General features: G+C 47.2%; 1 protein-coding gene across 1 annotated transcript in view; it reads left to right on the top strand.

Annotated features, from left to right (window-relative positions):
• Positions 1–16,615, top strand: part of MTUS2 (microtubule associated scaffold protein 2) — a 160,814-nt gene extending 144,199 nt beyond the window's left edge. Inside the window, exons 9-14 of the mRNA XM_042839303.1 lie at positions 4,473–4,578; positions 6,118–6,191; positions 7,354–7,452; positions 8,560–8,679; positions 11,657–11,754; positions 13,814–16,615. Coding sequence (XP_042695237.1) covers positions 4,473–4,578; positions 6,118–6,191; positions 7,354–7,452; positions 8,560–8,679; positions 11,657–11,754; positions 13,814–14,030 — 714 coding nt within the window. The 3' untranslated portion in view covers positions 14,031–16,615. The remainder of the gene's footprint in view (positions 1–4,472; positions 4,579–6,117; positions 6,192–7,353; positions 7,453–8,559; positions 8,680–11,656; positions 11,755–13,813) is intronic.
• The last annotated feature ends 366 nt before the right edge of the window (positions 16,616–16,981 follow it).

Genomic DNA, 16,981 nt, shown 5'->3' with positions numbered 1-16,981 from the left:
GTCCCTGGAGGTGTTCAAGGCCAGATTGGATGGGGCCCTGGGCAGCCTGGTCTAGCATTAAACATGGAGGTTGGTGGCCCTGCATGTGGCAGAGGGGTTGGAGATTCATGATCCTTGAGGTCCCTTCCAACCCTGACCATTGTGTGATTCTGTAATGATCCTGTGATTCTATGAGAACAGTAGGTTGGGGCACAGCAGAGGCTACAGTCCACAGTTTTTAAGCTCAGACATTTATAAAAAGGGAAATGACCCCATTTATGCCCTGTAAAACTCCTGAGACAGAAGTGAAAATACAAACTGAGATTATGACAATTCTATGTCTCTTGTACTGTGTTTACAGCATAATGCCAGTGTTAAGGTACACCGCTCAGCCAGCCATGTCAGATAGACACACTGCATCCCAGCCTGTGCCCCTGCCACCCCAGGAGCCACCGTGCAGGCAGAGGGGACAAGAACACTGTGTGCCACTGGGCCCTGTGCAGTAGAGCAGTGTTACGGGCTCCTTCGTAGCCTTCCCTCAAAAGGGAGCTGTTGGCAGAACCTCCCCTCCCCAGGTCTCCCACCACAAGCTGCCAGCTTGCTTCTTGTTTGTTTACTCTGCTATCAATGGACCCATAATCTTTGACAGCTGATTCCAGCAAAAATATTTTTATGGGGATGTTTCTTCTTTTTCCATGTAAAGATCTGGGGGAGGGTGAAGCTCTCTCTCTGGATTTTACCCATTTTAATTGCTGTGCCTGTTAGCTGTTATTGATTTGCAGGGCTTGTAAAGTGCAATACAAAGGCTTTATGTGACCAAGCTCTTTTGTCCCAGGCAAACTGCCTTTTTTCTGTTGCTGCATTGATTTTTAAAGATGCTTGGGAAGATGTTGTAAAATAGTTTATTCTGCTCTACCCTAGAGTTTTCACAGTCTTTCTCTGGTACTGCATAGTGTCTGTTCTTGAACTGTGTCTCTTGGTTCTCATTTTAGTTTATGACAGAACATTTTTCTTACAAAGCCCCTCAAATTTTCTGCTTTGGGTTATGTGATAAAGGAGTGGGTGGCATTCCCAAAAGCTTTGGCTTTTTTATCCTCCTCCCTGTGTTAAGTGTGCCAGCTTGTCTTGAAAGAGATACCAGCTCTAGCTGCAAGCCTTGCCCCTCCTGGATCATCAGGCATTAGCATTTGTGAAGGAATTTGTTCTGCAAGTTAATTTTTTGCTAGGAGAGCTGATGACTTATCTCTGCTTCTCTTTGAAGTGCTTCTCCAAGCTCCAAAGACAGCAGGGTGGATGGTGACTTTATTCCCCTCAGGCTGATCGCTGCAGCGTGGGTTACACAGGTCACTGGACTACCAATATACTTAGATTTCTCACGTCCTCGTCTGTTGCAGTGCTATTAATCACCACACTGAAACAGTGGAGGTGCATCTTCCCGTTAGTGGGGCAAGTAGTTCTCCCTCCTCCAATCCTTTGGTTTGCTAGAGAACTCTTAGTTCCCAGAATTACAGGAAGTAGAGCAAACTTTTCTCTCTGTTGCTTCAGAACCTCTGTTGTGAGCCTGGTAACTCTGTCTTTTCAATCCACGGTTCTTCCAGCATCTCATGATGAGTGCTGGTAGTTTTTCCCTCCTGACTCATACTCAGCTGTACACCCATCCTGTGTTCGTTGCTATCAGAAGCTGGCTGAAAAGCTGCTCACCAGTGACTTTTTTTGGCCTCTTGCCATGGAACAGGACAAGGAGAACTGGGGGAGCTGTGTTAGCCTCTGAACCAAGTTGCCTAAGAACTAAGCATAAGAGCCTCACACCCAAAGGGCTTGTTATCTGTGGTTTTTCATCCTCTGCTCAGCTTAGAGAGATGATGCTCTGGAGAGGGGAAGCACTTGGCTCTGAGCATGCCACAGAACACAGCCAGCAAGGGACTGGAATCATTCAGCCTTAATGCTGGTGAGCAATGATCAGGTGTGACAATGCAGGCCAGTGTTTCTATGTTCATTGCAACTAAGTGCAAAATTATAAATCCATGGTCCTGACTTGCCAGTGTTTCTTGAGCAGTTCAGCTCAAACTGCTTTGTCTTCCAGCCCGCTGAACTCATACTAGATCCTCTTCTTCCCTTTGGCTTATTAATCCTTAAAAATCCCATATGAACTTCTTTTTATAGCCAGAAGTAACTGTGACACAGGATTTAAGTGAGTTGATCAAGTTTACAAAGTAAGTTAGTAGCAGGGTTGGAATGTGATCCCAAAGATCTGGTTCCAGCTGCCAAGTAGACAATCTGCCATGAAAACTGCAGACTAGAGGTCACACGAGAAGGTTAAAAGGAGTCATTTGGGATGGGAATATAAAGCATTCAGAAACAGAAAAAGCCCTGGATACCATTTGAAAACTGGAGCATATTTAATTGGCCTTATAGATAAATAACCTGACAAGGATTGTGGCAGAGAAAGGAGACCCTTTTACCCTCTGAGGATGTTGGAATTGATCTTAATTTTTCCTATGGGATGCTGCCGAGCTGAGCAGCAATTAGAGCATGAGTAAAGACTTAAGTAAGGGTGGGTTAAAGAATGTGGCAGTGCTCACACGAGGCATGCAGACTGGGAGAAATCAAGTGATATTTCGCATCCCAATAGTAGCCCACTGGGTCATCTAACCCCCATTGCCCTGCTCTCCCATGCAGTACATCAACAAGCTGAGTTCCATGTTGTTCTGTGAACGGTTCTTCACCTCTTAGTTGCCTCCTGCAGTTTTAAGAAAATGGATTTGTATGATTTTAAATTCCATGTTTAATGCCTGTTTTTCATTCTAAGAGATAATGTTATCCAATCTGATACGAAATATTGCTCCTGTTGGGTGATCTAATACATATGTTTGACAGATAAACACAGTGAAATAACATTTATTTCAGTGGAGATGTGCTTGGCTGCAGTATCTACCAGTGTAACAGTGGACAAAGATGTTGTGTGAGGCGAAGTGACTTTGCAATGAACAGCTGATTCTTTGTAACAATTAAACAGCTCGATTTTGCGCATTGCCAGATATCACAGACAGTGTGCAGATACCACAGACAGTGTGTATAGGGAATGAGATCACTGTGATTACCAAACCTGGAAAAGCACATCAGGTCATCGATGGTAACACTCAGAGCTGCTCTGATGAATACTTGAAACCCTAAGGAATTGGGGGTGGACTCTAGGGCTTTTCTGATGTCATTCCAATGGCCATCTTTACAGAGCTGGAAGTCCCATTTTGTTCCAACTTGGATGGCTGCTGAATAAAAGAGCCCAGTGAGTGAAGTTTGAACTTCAGACCTTAGGTCATTGAGCTGCTTGGCGGGGAGTTTGTTTGCAAGCCTTGATTTTGGGTCTCTCTTCAGAGTGAATCCCTTCTAGAAATACGGCCATAAGTTGAACAGAGGTAATGCAGGTGGGCCATGTTTGGTTAGCCACACGGACATTGCTGCTGAATTGTGCTGCTGTGGGGCTGAGCTTTGTGTAGACAAGGAGGCAGGACTGTTCTTCAGCTCAGACTGAGAACAGAGAAGCTGCTGTTCCAGGTTGTGCTGTGTTTGCCTCATAGTCAGCAAACTTTGCAAGGCTCTTCGCTGCCAGTTGTTTGCAGGGATCAGTCAGAAACCAGGGGACTTTTACATACTTCCCTGATTCATAAAGCATTTTGTTTCCTATGAACTGCGGAGCTGGACTGGGGGTAGGAGCAGGCTGCAGGACAGAACGCAGGGAGCTTTTGCTGGTACTGGAAACCCCTCAACAGCTCAATCTGTGGGTCTTCCTCACTCAATGTCAGGTTAGAAGTGAAGAAGGAATTTCTGCAGATCAGAGCAGGTGCTGTCATGTCTTTCATCAGTTTATTGGATGTGGACTCAAAGAACAGGATTCAGGAGGAGTTTGGAACTTGCATATTGATGGCTTTGTAGGATGCTCATTTTCAAGTAGAAGTGAGATAGATCGTGATTCATTTTTTAAACCTGCTGATGATAAGTTCAATGTTTCTCTAGAAATGAATATTTTACAACTATGAATAATTCATAGGCACTTTCCGTGGAAGATAACTCAAGACTGTGCAATTAAACTCATTGCAGTACAGCGCCACAAAAATAGGATTACTCTGAACTGTGCAAGTTTATCTGACCATCAGAGGAAGCCAGGCAATGCATACAATTTAGATTAATTGAATGTTGAGATTTTTGAACATACCCTTTTTTCACATTTTTGCTTTGTGCTTTCTTATGTGCCTCATTTATCACTTTAAAATTGAAAGAGAAAAGCGACGAGCAGCAGTGGAGGTAATGCTGACACTCCAGGAGGTAACGTGCCTCTTCCGTAATGAATTAGCCTGGCTCATGTACAGAGGGTGTCACACTCAGTAGATCCCTTTGCTGTTTCCAGCTCACTGCAGCTGTCTAACAGTGGCTTGTCAGTGTGCTGCAGCACGTCTAACCGTGTGCCCCTGTTTCCACCTGCTGTCACTGAACAGGTGTCTGACATCACAGCTGTCCACCAAGCTTCAGTATTACAGCTGGAAAACAACCACTCCGTCACCCTTGCTGTACTGCAGGATGAGCACAACCGTGAGATCCGAGGTAAGCCAAGGACAACCTAATGGTTATCCCAGAGCAGGAAATAGCCCTGCATCTGTGTAATGCATCTGTGTAAGCCTGGAGTGTCTTTCCGCAGAGGAGCTGATACAGAAAAGCTGTGTTGGTCTGTGTTGTGTGATAGGTTTGTGATAGGACAAGGGGGAATGGCTTTAAACTAAAAGATGGGAGATTTAGTTTAGATGCTGGGGAAAATCTTTCACTCAGAGGGCAGCGAGGCCCTGGCATAGGATGCCCAGAGATCTGTGAGTGCCCCATCCTTGGAGGCATTCGAGGCCAGGGCACGAGGTATCCCAAGGCAAGGATTAGAACTGGGCAGTAAGGGACAGTAAGGTCCCTTCCAAACTGACCCATTCTGTGATTCCATGATTCTGTCTTTCGATGTCAGATGAGGGAGAGCCATACGCAATGCATACAGCATTCAGCTTGCACCTGAGAGTGTCTGTATGATCTCTGGGACAAAGACAAGACTTTCTCCATGGGTTACTGAGTCCAGATGCCACCTCACCTCACCAACAGACTTTTTCTGAAGATCCTGGGTCTCTGAACCCAACCCTTGGGCACTCGGGATGCTGGAGCTTACTGAACAGCTCTCGGTGTCAGTGTTTAAAAGCTATTCCTTGCTTAAGGATGCGCTTATCTCTGTGTTTTTGCTAGTGTTTTCTGATGACAAAAGTTGGGGATGGTTAAGGCCAAAGCGTGAGCTCCTGCTCCTGCCGTGGGTGCGAGATGCCCTCCTGTGCCCGCAAGCTGTACTGCAGCCGCTGCGCAGAGCCTCGGAGAGCAGCACTGGTGCTATCAGGAAGGGATGCTTAGAGAGCACAGCCCCGCGGGCTGGGAGCGCAGGTACAGAATAGGTTGTCCGTGTACTAAAAAGGTAGTACTGAACGCCGAGTATTGAGTGCCCAGTGCCAGTTTCATGCCGTTGGTTTGGAGGCTAAACTATTCCACTTTGTTTATTAACTTTTAGTTATTAATCAGTCCAAGGTGACTTTTCTAGTAGTGAAACCCTTAGTCGTGTGATATAAACAGAGGAGTTTTTGTCTCCAGGATCTGATAGTGTCATTACACCTTACAGATCCTCCACAGCTCCTGGAGAAGCACCAGGACTTGCCTTTTTGCATCCAAGTTGCTGTCTCCCTGTTTTATCTCCCCAAAGCAACTGCCATCCAAATTTGCAAATGTACCTAATTTCAAATCCCTCGGCTTGGGATACTCACTCTGAAGAGGTCAGTTGCCCATTTTTATACCAAACTTTTTCAGATTACAGCCCCTGGAAGCTGACAAATCTGAAAAATCCACATTCAGCCACAGAGGCATAGAGATACCACTGAAAAACTGAGAAATGTTGATCCTCAAAACAGTTTTCCCAGAATCCTGTGGTGTGTTACTGCTGATTTCCTCCTCAATTCCATGCCCTAAAACTGCTTTCCAGGCGGTGCTTGGCTCCCAGTCTCTGTGCTCTCAGACCCCGCTTTGCTGGACTTCACTTAGCCATGTTGTGTCTGTGTGTGTCTTCCCCAGAACTGGTTGCTGCTCACGAACTGGAGAAAACACAATTAAAGGAAAATTTTGAAAAGCTGCGGCTGTCGCTCCAGGTTAGCAGTTCTGTTATTTCCCACCCTGCAGTGCTGTTGCAGAGCACATGGGCCCTTGAATCTTACCAGCTGTATTTTGTGGTGCCCATTGGGAAGGCACTGCTCCCCTTTGTCCCTATCCATCCCTTCAGCACAAGAACCCGTGTGCCAGGGATACCTCATCTTCTCTAAAGGCCTCTTCTGCTCCACCTGTCCAAAGTGAGATGAGCAGCCAAGGTGTCCCTTGGGCTTTTCTCACTGTTTTGGCTGATTCCAAATATGCTGCGTCTGGAAGAGAAAAGCAGGCAAACCTACAGGGAGGAAAATGCAGCTAGGGTTTGTGTTAACTTTGGAAACCGTGTGAACAAGATGCCTGAGTACATAGTGCCAGCTCTGTTTGATTGTCTAGGCTGAGATTAATTATGAGTTAGAAAAACCCCAGCTGGTGTGTATTGTTACATGCAGCACTTGTCACACCTCATGCAGCTTTTACAGCTCCAGCCTATTCTGCAGTAGGCACTGATGCAGTGATACAACTGAGAAATGACAAACACAAAATATAAAATGTGACCTCACAGCAACTGCAGCTTTTACAGGAGTGGGCTGTACAGAAGGCGCAGGAGTACCTTTAGTGGGAACAGAAATGAGACTGCTTAAAATAGCACATTGTTCCTGTAGATAGCTCTGAGATGTCACTCAAAGCCTACTCTGCTAACTCACCGTTGCTTATTATCGTACCAGAAGCCCCTAAGTAGGCTGGAATGTGGCCTATAAAGGTGAAGGAAGCACGATGGGCATCTCCTCCACCCCATTCAGACTGTAAGAACTGCACAACAGATCTCTTTCATGCCTGCAGTGTAAATGCCAGCTGTCTCAAGGCAGGTGTGGTTGTTCTGATTCATCCCAAGGTGACAGGGTGATTTAGCATTGAAGACATGTAATGGAGCAATGCCAGCCATTGTCATCCAGCTGCAGGCATTGCAGGGATCTCAGGCCTGCCCAAGGCACTTCGTTAGGAAAACCCCACTGTACATTCAAGTGACCTTACATAAAAAGCTCACCTGGCAGTGGTTTCTGAGCCTTGGTTAGCTCCCCTGCTGGTTGCACAGTGCAGATTGGCTTGTGTGGATGCGAGAGGGGTGATTGAAGACATGGTGATGTGATCATTTCTCCTCCCCTGCAGGACCAGATAGACACCTTCACCTTCCAGAACCAGTCCCTGAAGGCCAAAGCAGACCGATTTGAAGAGGCTTTGAAGAAAAGCACTGAGGAACAGCTGAAGGTAGTTGGCAATTATCATTACACAGCCTTCGTATGTGCTTTTGTGTTTGGCACCCATCAGTGTTAGCAATAGGATCCTACAGCAGGGACTGGGGCTCATGCCTCCACCAGGACCCTGAATCTTGAACACTATGGATAAGTCAGCATTGATAGCCTTGTCCTGGATGCACCTCAGCACAGGGCCATTGTCCATTGTCTTCTTCTGTCCTCTATTCTTTCACCCAGCATATGTAGCTCTGTTTCCAAAACATTCCCTGAACTCTACCTCGTATGTCCTTTTTGTTGTGTTTGTCTTTTTCTTCTCTTTCACTTTACTTTTTATCTTTTCACATTTATTCTATTCACATTCTGAGCCTACTTCTGTGATGTTCCATGTATTCCCTCATTTTTTTCCTGGGCTTATGTGGACAGACCTGTCACATCATTAAATATTTATCCAACTGCTGTCTACTGCAGCCAAGCTGTTAGCTTACAGTGTGCAAGTGAATGCTTGCTGCAACTATTTATCTGAAATGAAATAACACCAAAATGAACTTCTCTAAAGACATTTATTAAATTTGGATCATTTCAGCATGTTCACAGCACAGCCCCATGGATGAGACAGAGGGGGACAGGGAGTGGACATAGTAGGGTTGAGTGAGGGCATCTAGAAGCTTTCAGATGGGAAAACTCCTTAGAAAAGGAGCACAAGTGTCTGAAACTGCCTTGGCCATGGAAACAAGTAGTGTCAGTGCCTTCCATGCCTGCTGCAGTACTTAATTAACATAATGGCAGCACAAATTCTGCTGTGTCACTATGATGTCAATGCCTGTTACTCCAAGACAGCTCACTGGTGTGAGTTACAGGCACAGAAATCCAGAAAACCATGAATCAGCAGCATCCCATCCGTCTAGCTACAGAGCTGGTCAAAAGAAAGGTATCAGTGGCTGCCCAGATAAAAGGATGTTCCAGGAGAGAATATCAGGGTTCAGATCAGCTGGGGAGGCTCACCTCCGTCTGCCTTTCTCAGCACTAAGAATCCTAAACCATTGGTAGACTGGAAAACTTTACCTCGTGGCTGAAGATGCACTGATGGCTGACATAGACAAAATGCTGGCATGTTTCCTAGATTGCGCAAGCTCCTTACCTGCACTTAGAAGAAGATCTGAAGAGCTTAAAACATGTTCTGGAATTGAAGAACCATCAGATTCATGAACAGGATAAGAGGATTATGGAGCTAGAAAAACAAGTGAGTTGTCATTTTTTCTTTTGGAGGAGACATCACAGAGGTAGAAAAGTAAAAGTTTGGTTACAGCAGGTGAATTTAAAAAGGGGGGAGAGGAAAACACGTTGGGAAAGACGCAGTTAAGGAGGTTCATGAATGGCTGCCTATTGTGCTCTTCCACAGCCAAGCACATAGCTTCTTCTACTGTAACGTCTCAGATTTTCACTCGGAAATTGGGATCTTTTCCCTCCCCTTCACCTACCCATGACACTTGGACTTCTTCCACACATCTCTTGGCCTGTATTGCTTTTATATGTGGCTACCTGCTCAGCCTGTGCATTAGATTATGAGGTGAGGGGCATAGGAAGAATAGAAGAAGGGGAGCATTGTGGTCTTCCAGGGCATAATGTTGTTACAGCACCCTGCAAGAGCCAGGTGCCATTTAGGACTGGGAAGGGCAAAGAGGGGAAAACTGAGCCATTTGTGTCCTGCTGCTGCTGGTGAATTAGCAATATTCAGCTAGCAGTCCCTAGCAAAAATCACTCTAGTAGAGCTCTCTGAGGTAATGCTTTTCTGCAGCTTACACTGTTTTCTCATCCTTTGCTTGTGGGGATCTCTGATGAAGAACTCTCTGGTTCATCATCAGTTGCACTTTTTATTGGAAAGGGGATTCATTTTCTGAGGAATAACCTACAGTGACAGTGAATGTGTAGTATGGTGACAGGATGAGGCATTACCTCAGCTGGGAAGCTGGGACAGCTGGTTCAGCACAGCATTCAGCAAGATTTGTTTCCATTTACGGGGAAATTTGAGAACTCAGATGATTATTTTGCTGAACAGATGCTTGAATCAGTGGATGTAGAGAAAAATGTCTCCTTACAGCTGAGATTTGTTAACTTTGCTCCTTCCAATATACTGCTCCTGAAGCAGAGCCAGAATGTGAAAACATGCACTGTAGAGTTATATTGGAAAATAAAAAAGCCAGCATTTAGTAGTCATTTAGCTGCTTTTGCTAATTAACCACATACAGCACACATACAGCATACAGCTCCTGCCCTTTATCACAGTAAAACACTAAGGCTACAGTGATCCAAGTGCACAACTGCTTTCTGTTTAAACATCTGCCTCTATATGTGCCAGACACACCTCAGAGCATCTCCAAAGGCTCTGAGAGATGGGTGCCTCATAGGAAGCAGATAGGCATTGAAAACACACGGTCAGGTGGGTGACAGGATCCTGAAAAGGCTGCCCTGAAGAGAGCAGAATTGGATAAGGCTGATGGCCTGCCAGAATAAACTTACCCGTTTGGCTGCCCTGGCACAGCAGAGGGGTTGGAACTGGATGATCTTTATGGTGCCTTCCAACCTAATCCATTCTGTGCTTCTACGAGCATGTGCTGTCAGGATTGTAGACCATCATAGAGGTCCTGAGGCTCTCTCCCTGCTCTGTATTTCAGCTGAGGTCAGCACAGACTGAAAGAGATGCAGCAGTAGCCATGAGTGGTAGCACAGGGCATGGTGGGGATGGCCACATTTGGTGGGCTAGGAGACACTGCTGAAGCTGGGCAGACAGCTGGCACGTGCAGAGAACATAAGGGCACGCTTGGTTCCTTGCCTACTGGAAATGAGGGCATTAGGAAAAGGGTGACAGAGAGTGAAGGTTGCACTCAGGAGGGAAGGAGATGCAGCTCTCCTATGCTTTGTGTTGGCACAGCTACCACTTATTAAAACCATCGAGGTTAGGGGAGCAGTGAAGGTGCTGTGACACTGATTCCTCTCTTGAAGTATTTCAAAATGGGACCAGAATCTGTTCTAATAAAATGTACTATGGTGAGCCAGAATATCACCAAATCAGCAGCATCCTTTACAGCTACCTGCATTGGTTGGTGGTCACTGCTTAAATCTGATGCCTCCACCATAAAGTGTGACTTATTGAGTGCACAGTATTTTGATTCTCTCTAAAAGATTGGAAAGTTCAATAACCAAGCTCACACAGAGATAAGGTTCCCTTGCGATATCTTGTCTTCTTCCGAAAGTGTTGAATTCAGCAACATTCAAACTGCTGGAAAAAAGCAAGAACTAAGGTGATAAAGCACGTCAGATTCAAAACCTGGGAAAAACAGAGCATCTGAGGCTGTAGTGCATGCCTCTAACCATATTAGGGATGTAATACACTGCTGGTGACATCCTCCAACTCTGTCCTTGGGCTGTCCTTAGTAAAAACCACTTGTGCTTGGGGCGGGATCCATTTCACCTAATTGTAGCTGCCACTGCCAGCAGCAGAGAGATGTGTCTGCAAGGGACACCGCAGGGGATTATGTTTTATTTGTGCTGGCCAAGACTGGGACCCTCCTGCTCCTCAGTTAGGAAAAAAAGGACTATTATTTCAGTTCTGCCTCCCTTGATGCTGTGTTCAGTTACCTCAAGTATCGTGTTCATTTCTGGGCCCCTCAAGAAGGACTTGGAGGCTCTGGAGTGTCTCCAGAGGAGGGCAACAAAGATGTGAAGGGTCTGGAGCTTAAGTCTGGTGTGGAGCAGGTGAGGGAACTGGGATTGGTTAGTCTGGAGAAGAGGAGGTGGGAGTTGGCCTCTTCTCTTGTCGCTTTGTTGGAACAGGCTGCCCAGGGGAGGTGGTGGAGTCACTGTCCCCAGAGGTATTCAAGAACCATGGAGATGTGGCAGAGAGGGACATGGTTAGTGAGCGTGGGGGGGATGGGCTGATGGTTGGACTGGGTAGTCTTAGTGTCTTAGAGATCCTTTCCAACCTTAATGGTTCTGTGGTTCTGTGATTCTACAAAGTTATCCCTGCTGCTGGCCACATCTTCACCAGAATGAATGGGGTGAGTCACTCCTCTAAGCCTCAGCTGCAGTCAAGATGACCACCTCCAACCATTTTCAGATTTCAGAAGTTGCTCTGGGGTCAAATAAAGAACCAATCTTCATGGAGTAGGCTTCGGGATTTCTTCAGACTGAAAAAAACAAAGAAACTCATTTTGTTGCAGGCTGAGAAAAATTTAATCCTGGAAGAAAAAATCACTGTGCTGCAACAGCAGAACGAAGAACTCAGAGCCAGGATTGAGCAGAACACCGTCATAACAAGGTTTGCAGAGATACTTGTACTCTATCTGAGCTTACAGAGAGGCTGCAAATTTTAACTGCCCAAGGCTGACACTTATTTCAGAAAGAGAAGAATTAAGTGTATTTCCTCTTGAAAGTGCATGGTCCTGCTCTGCCTGTTCTATCAACAAATCATTTGTATATCAGGGTTTGTTTAACATGAGGAAAATCACATATCTATAAGAAATTATTTTCATGGTTTTGATGTGCTGCTAAGTCCTAAGTTGCCAATTGCTTCTGATCCCAGAGTCAGTGCCACAAAACATGTTGGTGAGGGTGGGAAAAGCGGTTTCACAGGGACAGCCTAACAGTGCTGCCATCACCCAAGCAGGGTTACCTTTGGTTTTGTTGTTGTTTGTACTAACAATCTGACTGGAGTGACAAGGTTCCTTGTCAACAGAGACATCTGCTTTTGGGCTGGTGAGCCTATTTTATTTTTTTTTTTCCTCTGAAAATGCTGGTTAGAAAAGGTTGTAGTGGGGCTTTGGGTATAATTTTTATGGTCTGTCTTGTTGGGCACTGCAAAAGAAGAAGTAATTCCATGTGTTGCAAAGCTTTCCTATACAGTTATTTCTCCAGGGTGTGCTCCCTGCAGACTTTCTCACACTGTTTGGACTGTGAGCTCGCACCACAGCTGTTTCTTTAATGGGATTGTGAATAGGATCTTTCTCCACTACTGGGCAAGCAGCTTTCCAAAATCTACCAGCCCATATCTTTAAATCCTCTGACTCTGCAAATGCTGCTTTGTGGCTCAAAATTGACAGAGGAAGAGGAGAAAAGCAGACATACATGCACAATCAACTTAGCTCCACTGCTGTAAGAAACTTGGCCAAAGAAGCAGAAATCCTCAGCTGCCAGAGCCCTGGAAATACATGATGGGTGGTTGTGTTTGTGGGTCAGGTTTTATTTCTAAAAACTCTTCAGCTGGTTTAATTGGGCCAGGTAGATGCCCTGAGGCCCCTGTTGGCTTGCCCCAGGACCAGGCTCCTGCCCAAGCACAGTGGGGATGCAGAAACCAGACGATGCTCCCAGAACGTGACCAAGTTGCACATGCATCAGTCCCACCATCTGCCTGGACTGTCCCATTTCCTTTAGCACAGCCACCTGGCTAGAGGCAAGCAGACTTACGAGGTTTGGTGCCTACAGATTGCTCCATCCCACCCTTGAAGCAGCCAGTGGGTTGTGGGGAGCTTCCCTGATGCTGCAGCCAGGAATGGAGGGTCAGGATGGTCAGGACCCAAAGGCTCACAGGGCATTTATGGAGCAGAGCATCATCTGAACAAGGGAGCACAGAGCACAGACTCCTTTCCCCTTGCACACTGCAGCAACTGGATGGGTGGAAGAGTCGGGTGCAGTGGCACTCACCTCTTTGCTTGTGCTCTGCCACCTCACAATTGCTGTTCCTCGTGGCTCAGATTTGGTGGCAGGGTTGAGAAGCAAAGGTGAGACTTACGGCTGCCACTGGAGTTGACAACAGAATTTTGTCCCTCATTACACAGAAAAATGCCTAAAACCAACATTCTCCACCGCTGTGGAGGAGATGGAGCAGCTCAACAAGCGCCTCTGGGTGATGGTGTACCTCTGGGCAAAGGTGGTTGGGAAGCACAGGTGTCTAATAACCTGGGGCCCTGGCCTTCACTTCAGGGGTGGGTTTGGAACCTCTGAGGCTAAGGGGCACAATCCCAGGTAGGAACTGCTGCACCAGTGAACAAATTCTGCAAACAGGGCACACAGCACCATGCTGGGCACTTGCAACCCCATGTGCTGAACGGGGGGAGAATGATCCAAGAAGTTTCACTTAGGGCTCTTGGGGCTGAAACCAACCCAGCCCTGAGCAGATAGTGATGAGAAGAGGATGCCTGAAGCCTCTGGGTGTACCCACATCCCCAAGCCAAGTACCTGAACAGCTGTGTCCCAGCTGCAGTCCTAGGGATGAGGTAGGGTGGTGTGGAGGGAGGTAGGTGGCCTCCTGCTTCGCTGCCTCTCGTGCTTCTGTGCCTCCTCCATCCTGGTGAGCCTCATGTGCTGGCTTCCCTCCCCAGGCAACTGTCGGAGGAGAACGCCAATCTCCAGGAACATGTCGAGAAAGAGGTGGAGGAGAAGAAGCGGCTGAGCAGAACAAACGAGGAGCTGCTCTGGAAACTGCAGGCAGGAGACGCCGTCAGCCCTGTGAAAACCCCCCGAGCATCATCCACATCATTTTATCGCTGCTCTGCAGGGAACTCCTCGCCAGCCAAAGCCAGAACCGTGCGACGGTGATCCATCACGGCCCCCTGCCTCGGGCATGTTTGCAGCTGCTGAACCTCACACCCAAGGAAGCCCCACCATCAGCAGGTGCCAGGCTCGTGGCTGCAAGCATGCTCCCTGGCTGCATAGCTTCACACTAGGCAGGGCTCTCCGAGAAACCTTAGATAGGAGCTCATGGTTTTGACACGTTCATTACAATAGCAGGGAGGATAGTGATAAGTTAGGATAGCAGAAAGGTAGGCTAGCAAGGTAGGATAGCTAGAAAGGTAGGTTTAGCTTAGTATGATAATAATTTCACTGTTGTTAGAGCCAGCTGTTGGAAAATGCTATATTACAGGTTCGTTGGGATGGACTGCTGCTGCAGTACTTCAGGTTAGTCTCAAATAGAGTTCCAGTTGTGAATATTTCTGTGTATGTGTCTGTGTTTATATATATGTATGTACTGTACCTTTATACCTATATATAGACGCACACACATATGTATGTAGTTGAAGACGTTCTGAATTGCATTTTTTTATACTCTTGGATACCACTAAGTGCTGATCTATTTTCATTACAGTCAGCGGTTTTCTAACTCGTGCCTAAGCCTTGTATCAAAACAAAACGCATTTCTGTTGCGCCTCCCAGCAACATTTATACCCCAACCAGAAGGAAGTCCCACAGAAATAGAAGCGCCTTCCAAGTGACCACCAAGTGGTACAATCCTTAACACCAGCGACTTTGGCATTCTGAGACAGTACTGCCTTGAGAAACCACCTTTGCATTGAGCACCAGATGAGAAACACAAACCATCCACTGCTTTTAGCTCTTAGCATTGATGTTGTAAGCGAGTGGGGATAGGGTAGAGATGAGAAACCTGAGTTTTAGTCAATATGATAGAGGTTACTGGGTAATGTGTTTCAATTTTAGACTCTTTAGCTCCTAGATTACTTTTGTCTTGTTTCCCCTTAACCTAATTTTAAAAGTCAGAACCTCTGGGTGTAGGGTTCTGTTCAGGTTGATATGTTTCAAGTCCCACGAGAAAGGAGAAGCAAACCAACCCTTTGTGTTCAGACCTTTGCTGACCCAGCATTAGGCTGAGCTGGTGGAACACCAGGCGTGATACAGAGGGCTGCATGGGCGCAGAAGAGGTCAGAATATTCCATACCTACCCACGTCTCACACCACTGTATTTTACCCAACATTGCAAAGTGTGTGTGGGATCCGCGCCCGGCTTTGCTGGAACGCTCTCAGGATGACCTCTGCAGCTCAGAAACAGATTTGGTCACTGCCAGTACATTCCTCGTCCTTCTGCAGTGCTATAAAAATAATAGCAATGTTGGGTTTTATTCTCCTTTTCTTGAGAAATTTACTTTTGTAGCAGCTTTTGCATGTGATGCTGAGTGACTCGAGCATCTTGTTAGGATAGACCTTAGCACAGCAGCTGCCGTTGAAACATGTTGCTAGGTGGTGGTGTGCCCAGCAAGTACAGCCTGGAATTACAGCCTATTCTAATAGGTGCACACACAAAGGCCCTCCTCACCAGTACAACATAACCACCCTCAGACCTACTGCATGCACAGAAAGCTGCAGTACCTCCAGTGTTGTGCTTCAGTCTGCCAATGCAGTTCTGATGAGATGACAAAGTCAGAATTGTTACCGTGATCTGATCTCAGCTTCCCCACGTTGAACACACTGGAGCATATTATCAGCCTGGGATGGGCTGGCCAAGCCTGGCCTTCATTTCTTCATTGTTTTCCTCTATTTCTGGTGCTTTCCTACTCCCATTTTTGAATTAAATTCGTATTCAATAATTGCTTCCAGCAGTGAATTGAGAGTGGGGCTTCAATGCTGGGAAAACATTGGACCAGCCCTAGTTCTGCCATCACTTGGTGTCATTGCCAGCCTCTTCTCCATGGAACTGTTGCCTCCCAAGCCTGCCTGTCACTGAATGCTTCCTTGGTGGGACCTCCAAATCACTGGCAAAGCTCAGAGCCTGGTGGGGAGGTGCCCCGGTCCAGCAAACCTTCCTGGGGGATGCCACAGGTACCTCCTGAGCCCAGAACCAGGGAGTTCCGTCCCCCCAAAAATCATTCCTTTCTTTTGCCATGGATGCCCACCATGGGCTGGCCCCAGTGCTGGCTCCCCTGCTCAGTGATGCTGGCACATCTCCCTTGAGGACAGGGCGCCCACAGGTGCCTGGCCCTCCCCATAGGGACCGGGGGTGGGCAGAGCAGGGGTTCACTCACCCCTCATCCCTCTGGCAGCAGCTTGGAGTTACCAAACGTTTGCAGCTTGAGCACTGAGGCCTTGGCGCATCCCACTGCGGGGCCCTGGGGATGGCACAGCAGCAAAAGCTGCTGCTGGTGACGGTGGTGGGGAAGAAAGCTGACGCTAACGGGTGCAAATCAGGTATGTTCCGTCTCTGCACTGATCGCTTGTGTCCCATGGACACGCCAAGGAGCCCCTGTACAGTTCCCACACAGCAGGTGTGGTCCGGTTCACTCTGTGGCTAATGAGTACAGGAAGTTTGTATTATTTCAGTTCTGATGTACAGATAAGTGTAATATATTCCTGATAATAAATACAGGCGCCAGCACACAGCGTGGGTGGGCGCACAAAAACTGGGGTGTCCTGCTGTGTTTTCTGCGTACACAGACGTACAGACACTGGCATGAATGGAAGGCAGAGCGAAATCCCGTGGCAGTGCGGTAAGGAATGGGGCTTCCTGGCAGGGAGCAGCTGAGTGGGGTTAGCACAGCTCACGTGCTGTGCATTAGCTCCAAATCCCACAGAGAAAAACGAGGCTCACAGACCAGCACATCCCCACTGCGACACAGCACTACCCTGGGTGAGGGCACTTCTCAGGTGTCTGGTCTGAGGCACCTCTAGGACACTGAGCTGGGGCTCTTCCTGGCATCCTCCCAACACGAGGGGGGCTGAAAGCACAGTGCCCCATTGAGGCTTGCAATGCCTCCCCGTGG

Source organism: Centrocercus urophasianus, unplaced genomic scaffold (assembly GCF_019232065.1).
Source record: "Centrocercus urophasianus isolate 14NV4802_14NV808 unplaced genomic scaffold, USGS_Curo_1.0 seq_9, whole genome shotgun sequence".
Classification (NCBI taxonomy): Eukaryota; Metazoa; Chordata; class Aves; order Galliformes; family Phasianidae; genus Centrocercus; species Centrocercus urophasianus.
This window is presented reverse-complemented; position numbering and strand designations above follow the sequence as displayed.